The following is a 6,389-nucleotide window of genomic DNA, read 5'->3' on the forward strand; positions in this document are numbered from 1 at the left end:
CGAGTCTTTATTCGTGAGACAGAAAAATCTTATTTATATTTATAATAAAAAAATAATATTTTTGGCAACATGAAGTAATTTTTTTCATGAATAATTCAAATAGAATATTCGTCTCATAAAATCGATCCTTTCACACGAGTTTTTGTGTTTGAAAATTGGATTTAAATTGTGTGTATCAAATCCACCACAATCATTGTCAAAATTGTTTGGATCTAAAATAAAATAAGTTTTAAGAATTTGAATCAAGAATTATCAATTCAGATGAATCAATCCAAGCGTAATCTTATTATGGTGTTCATTAATACCTAGAGGATATGTGTGTACTCGTGATGGTGAGATAGCCAATCTATAGCAGCACATCAACCCCACAAACACCTAAAACAAAATAAAGTAAGAGATATTCACACTACACTCGGATATATACATTTTACTTGAGTGTGCTGCTGCTAACTTGTCGTGGCTAGAATACAGTAACTTCTCCTGCGTGCTAATCGTGTTGTAGTCGAGTGAAGTGAAACTCTATCTGCAGACGGTGATGGAGAGGCGTTGATTTCATCAAACCTTTCTTGATATCAGCTTCAAGTTCTCTAATCGGAATAGCAGCCAAGAAACTTTTTATGTACTCCTTGCAGGCCTCTTTTCCTCGACAAACAACCTCGTTTTCTTCTTCGTTCGTCATTTGTTCCTCGGATTCAATAGAATATTTCCCTTCTTGGGAAGCTTCGGTTGAGTTCATAGGTTTATCTTCTGATGATTGACCAGCATTCGGCTGTTTATAGATGGTTGTGTTCTTGTCAAATTTTAGTATATAAGCCTGGTTGCATCCCTCGTACAGTCGCTCCCCTAATGTGTCGATAATATAGTAAGCATCTCTTTCAACCTTCAGAACGAAAAAATGATCGTTCCAACTAACTATGAAAATTCTAGCCTCGGCATCACTAGAGGAATGATTAATCTCATCCCATATACTGTCAAACGACATTGCTCCGTGCAGAAAATCGAAGTTTCCACCCTCCACCACATCAGGAAGGAAAAACCCGATAAATGATTTCGCTGGAACTACACAAAGATCGCGGATTTTGGCTTCGATGACAGTATCCAGATCAAAATGCTTATCAGGAAACAGTTCCCTGTATGTATCATTGACACAAAGATTTCTCCATTCCCAGGAACCATCTCTGATCAAAGTATCAAACTGCGATTTAATGGGCATGAGATTATGGTTGTTCTGTAGCCAATCGGCAATAACAGCAACAAGAGCTGTACAGGCACTTTCTCCAGCAGCACGTTCGCTTCTCTGATCGATGGAAGAAAAAAATACTTGTGTTTGAATCTTCATATGCCCATCCCTGCTTGTTATTTTTTTCTGCTCCCATGTGCCAATGGTAAAACTATCATCACCAAACTCTGATACTGATGATCGATTTGTGTTGGAGTCTTCATCAGTTCTGTGCAACTGCAAAGAAAGTGCATAGCTATATTATTTGCCTTGACAAAGAAATATTTACATCTCAGACAAAAACAATAAATTTCACATTTGTGCCCAGAGACGTACTTCTGAAGCAAAAAATAACCTGAAAGTCTGTCTTTAACACAAGATTTCTTACCCCAAAAGAGAGAGATTCATCCGAGCTGAGCTGCCTACGGTCAAAGTCTATATCATCTCCACCATCTTCTCCATAAGCCTTTTTAAGTAATGGCTCCCCTTTAGTCTTAGGAGGAGACCTAAAACTCAGCTTCCTCTTCCTCCAAGGCAAAATGCTACGTTTGGAATTCTCTATCGATAATTTATCGGGCATGCAAAAACTCGAATCCTCTACGCGAGAGCAACCAACATCCGACCTACGTCGGTTGCTGTAGTAAATCAAATCCTCAGCTTCATTACTGATTCTAGCACTGGAATAATACGACACACCAACGTAATTAGCATGCGCCAGTGTCCCATAGCTAAATGACTTTCGGACCGTGGATTCTTCCTTATTTTCCTCAGTTTCCCCATCCTCAGAATCTTCAAGAGAATCGGAGTCAGCAGGGTAGGCATAATCACCCTCACTCTTGACTGAGCACCGGCCGTCGCTACCCTCCCCCTCACGGCATGCCTTTTTAGCTTTACGGGTAGAAACATACTCGGTAAATAATTTTACCTTCCTAAAACCAGCTTTTAATGCAGAAACCTCGTCTTTCTCAGTAGAAGAAGTTTCTACAGATGCTGCAGGAGATGGAACAGGTATTATTGGACTTTGCAACAGCTCCGTTGGTTCTAGTGTGGCTCTAAGTTCCAATAAGCCAAGAGATATCTGAAATATAAGCGAAGTTTACTAGATTAGTTACTTACAAGGACATATTTCAGTTCATGAATTAGTGTAAAAAGCCAGTTAACTCACATGAAGGAAGGGACAATGCTCGATCCCGCCACCAGATAATGTCAAGGGAATTTTGATGTCAATGGCTGGCTCGGTCGCCCTAGACATATAATCAGCAAGATTCAGGACTGCTGATCCAACGACAGAATATTTGTTCTTCACCCCTTGATACATCCCCTGATAAAAATCCAAACAGGTTAAGTTCACATATCCCCAAAATTTAATTTTTTAAGTCAGCTATCATTCACTTGGTAGTCCGATGCAGACAGGTGCACGTCTCACTTAAGAGAGAACGACACAATCCCTAGGTTCCATAACCATTGGCATCTCAGGCCATTAGCTCATACTTTACCAGATTTTGGTATCAGAGATGAGGATCAACAAAAAGCATTCTCAAATTGCAGAATATACAATCTCTCTCGAGATATATAAATAACCACCATTTTAGTGATCATCATAATAGTTCATCTTTCAAATAAGAAAAATATTTGACAAAAAAATCAACTAATTTCACATAGCAAGATCCATAAAAAATCTGGGTCACAAGAAGAAGAACAAGAGAAATACAAGTAGACTAGCAATTGACAATAATAAAGAAATAATTACAATCCGAAAAGAACATGGACCCTATTATGTATCCTCCTATAATAATTGGAGAGAAATAACAAATAACCAAAACCAGAGTCACAAGAATGAGAGCACGTGATGTTCAAACAAAACAAAAAAGGAATGAGAGCGCACATGCAATACATACATTGCACCAGTACTACACGCAAAACCAGTCAAGATTTTATCCACAAACCAAGATAAGCATTTATAGATACATCTTAAACCAACTGATTAATTCCATAGCGAGCTATTTTTTTCCCTGACGTCGGAGTGTTTCCAAGAAGACACCAATTTTCAAATCAAAGTATCAAATGCAGATGCAGAGGAAAAAAAGATCAAAACCCCAAACTGAACTTGAGGGATTGCACAAGTAAAATTCATGGAAAAAAATTGTAATTAAAAGGAATCCAAGAAAATACACTGAAAGGCAAGAGAAAATAACCCACATGCAAAACAGTGAAGTTGATCTCCCAAGGATGAAAAACATTGTCTTTGTACCCAGAAAGGCTGCAAATGGTCTGAAACTCCTCTCCCCACTCCACCAAAACGGCACCGTTTATCTCATCAACCCTTCTCACATTCTCCTCACGAGTACAGTTTCTTTTCACACTTCTCCTGAATGAGCCCAAAGAAAACTTGGGACCCTTCCATCTGATCTCCACCGCAAGACTGCCATTCTCCTTCTCTGGACTCTCCTGCATCCAATCACCACCCTCGAACCTCAGCTCCGCGAGCTTAACCTCATATTTTCTCGAAATCAGCAGCGGCCAAGGCCTCCACCTCATCATCTTCACCACCATCTGGGTCAAATTTCAAGAAACAGAAAAAAGGAGTCAAGAAAGACTGAAACTTTGGAAGCAAGATTCCTCTTTCTAGGTGGATTTGGAAAAAAAAATCCTTTATTCCAGATTAGGGAAAAACAATGGATGATCTGTGAATACTGAATTGGTTTTCTTTCCCAAGCAGAATGCTGATGGAAAAGAATAGTTTTTTTAGGACACCAAAATGAATTGTTAGGAGGATTTCACTCCGGAAATAACGAAAAGTGGGAGAGGAATATGCCGTTATTTACTTGGCTTTTCACGGTATAATAATTGCAGCGTGCCTATACATACATGGAAATTTGGAAATATATATACATATATACAGAGAGAGGAACAAGTGCATCCATATGTAGAGAGAGAAACATAGCGGAGATGCGAGGAAGCAGCTAAGTTGACTTGGTTACGTAATTTTTGGATCATTGAAGATCGCATTCAAGATTCGGATTACTTACCGGGATCATTATTATTTATTAATTACCTATTATTACTCTGGTGTACTGTTTTTAATGAAATCAAATGTGACCGTGCATGTGTCTTTCAAATATAGGTTGTGTTTGGTTGCTTTCAATTCAACTCCGTTCAACTAAAATCTCAAGCCAAAAAAATTCGTAATGCATTTGAAAGTTATTGAGATAATATGTACGAGGTTATCATAATTGTATGAGAAATTAAATATTAAAATTATTAACAATTGAATAAACAAAAACAAAATTTTTACAAACCTGGAGTGAATATAATGTAATGAGGTGAAGACAGTATGGATCAGTGTGTTGCTACACTGCCTAAAATCAAGTGAAACAAGGGGACCCTCCTCCATTAAAAACCTCACCCCAAAAAAATCTGTTCGCAACGTGACAACTTGGGAAAAACAGACCACAAAAACTTTCCCACTTTTGAAGGCTCTAAATTAAAGCGAAGCTGTGTCATATTTACTCAAACGTGTACGTGCTTCTCGTTTGGATGTGCAAAACGTATGTATGTATGAATGTATACATTTTATCCCTTACCCAACAGCTTAAGCAAATCACACATGCAAATATACTCGGTTGAGTCTATCCGAGAGTAAATCTCTCGGTTTTTATTTTGCATTAAGACGATTCGAAAACAAAAATTGTGAGGTATTCATAATTTTTTTTTCTTCCAATCTATGATTTTATAAAAACACTTCTACTCTACATATTACTGATATATGAGTTTGTAAAAAAAGAGTGCTTTGAAGTAAGAAATATTTAACAAGAATGTTGTGTTGGAGGAAAGATTAAACTGGAAAGTAGCCGTGCGCATGTCGTTTTGTGAAATTTGTGTGATGGCATCGTGTTCTGTCTGTTTGGCATCTTATGACCTTATATATATCTATATATATCGAATATATGATCCAATTAGAAAGGAAAAGATAGAGAATAATCTTAGAAATGTAACAAAAAATTCTATGACAGTCGGTAATTCTATTTGTCAACACAAGTGTAATGTCGACACAAGTGATTCACTTTTTAAATATTTTTTGGGTTGAAATGGTCGAGCTCATTTGCAAATGATTCTGATACCCCATAATTAAGACTTGATCTGAATCCGAGTTAAGCCGACCCAATCACTGTCGTAACCCTTAGTCAAGGTGATGGGTGGGTGCATATTAAATAGAATTAGGTTCAAGGTAGAAGGATCAAAAACTTATACAAGTCTCCGCTCATTTCTCTATCTGTTCGAGAAAAGTTCTGTCAAGTAAAGTCTAAATATCTGAGTACATGGTTATCGAGCGTCCGGATTAAGAGCTCTCCTACCCGAGTATATATCTGAATGAATGTGAATAAAGTCTTATTTGTATAAAAATTTTGAACAAATCTTTCATGATAAGAAAAGAATAACGAAAGAATATAGATAAGTTATTTCATTTTATAAGATAAGTTAAGATGGGCACAATCTTGTCAAAACTAGAGTCTTTTATCATATTTAAGTTAATTCTAACAAAAGTTCTTTCCATATGGGGTGTGACACCCGGGGTCAAAGAGGGCGGCGGGCGTAATCGTCGGTGCCATGAGGTTGCATGAACAATGAGCGACTTCTGACAGGCTTCTAGCCGAAAGGAACATGAATGAACCGATTTCACACAAGAATGAGAGGGATTCCAAAACTTTCATGTATTAGACTGTGCAGTTGATGATGACTTGAAAAGAATTGATATGTATTACTCATTTCAAGAATGTGCGTCTTTTTTTTTGGAAACTTCATCATATAGAAACTTCCAAAATTAAACGTGCTTGACTTGAGGTAGTTCTGAGATAGTTGATCTCCTAGAAAATTTTCTAGGGTACGTGTGAGTGATGACATAATACACGTCGGAAATATTTGTATTGATACAGTGGGACAGTAGTTGAGTTTTGGGCAATTTGATATATAATGTGTATAGGGTTTTGTTGCAGGACCACTGGTCCTCAACAGTATTCACAAGGATAAGAGGACCAATCTGATTACATAAAGTGATTAATCTATTTATATATAACTAATTAATAATGAATAAAAACGTGAATTCCAAGATCACTATAAGATCTCAAACTTAAAACTTTGGTGATCGAACTTATTATGTAATCTGTTTTTG

General features: G+C 37.1%; 1 protein-coding gene across 1 annotated transcript; it reads right to left on the reverse strand.

The window, feature by feature from the left end:
* Nucleotides 1-227: 227 nt before the first annotated feature.
* Nucleotides 228-4,198, reverse strand: LOC142528758 (uncharacterized). The gene is made up of 5 exons (XM_075633908.1): nucleotides 4,045-4,198; nucleotides 3,419-3,772; nucleotides 2,385-2,540; nucleotides 1,608-2,297; nucleotides 228-1,456 (listed from the first exon to the last, which is right to left on the reverse strand). The coding sequence occupies exons 2-5, from the start codon at nucleotides 3,770-3,772 to the stop codon at nucleotides 488-490; spliced, it is 2,169 nt and encodes a 722-aa protein (XP_075490023.1). The 5' UTR covers nucleotides 4,045-4,198; the 3' UTR covers nucleotides 228-487.
* Nucleotides 4,199-6,389: the final 2,191 nt, after the last annotated feature.

Source organism: Primulina tabacum, chromosome 16 (genome assembly GCF_025594145.1).
Source record: "Primulina tabacum isolate GXHZ01 chromosome 16, ASM2559414v2, whole genome shotgun sequence".
In the NCBI taxonomy this organism is placed as follows: Eukaryota; Viridiplantae; Streptophyta; class Magnoliopsida; order Lamiales; family Gesneriaceae; genus Primulina; species Primulina tabacum.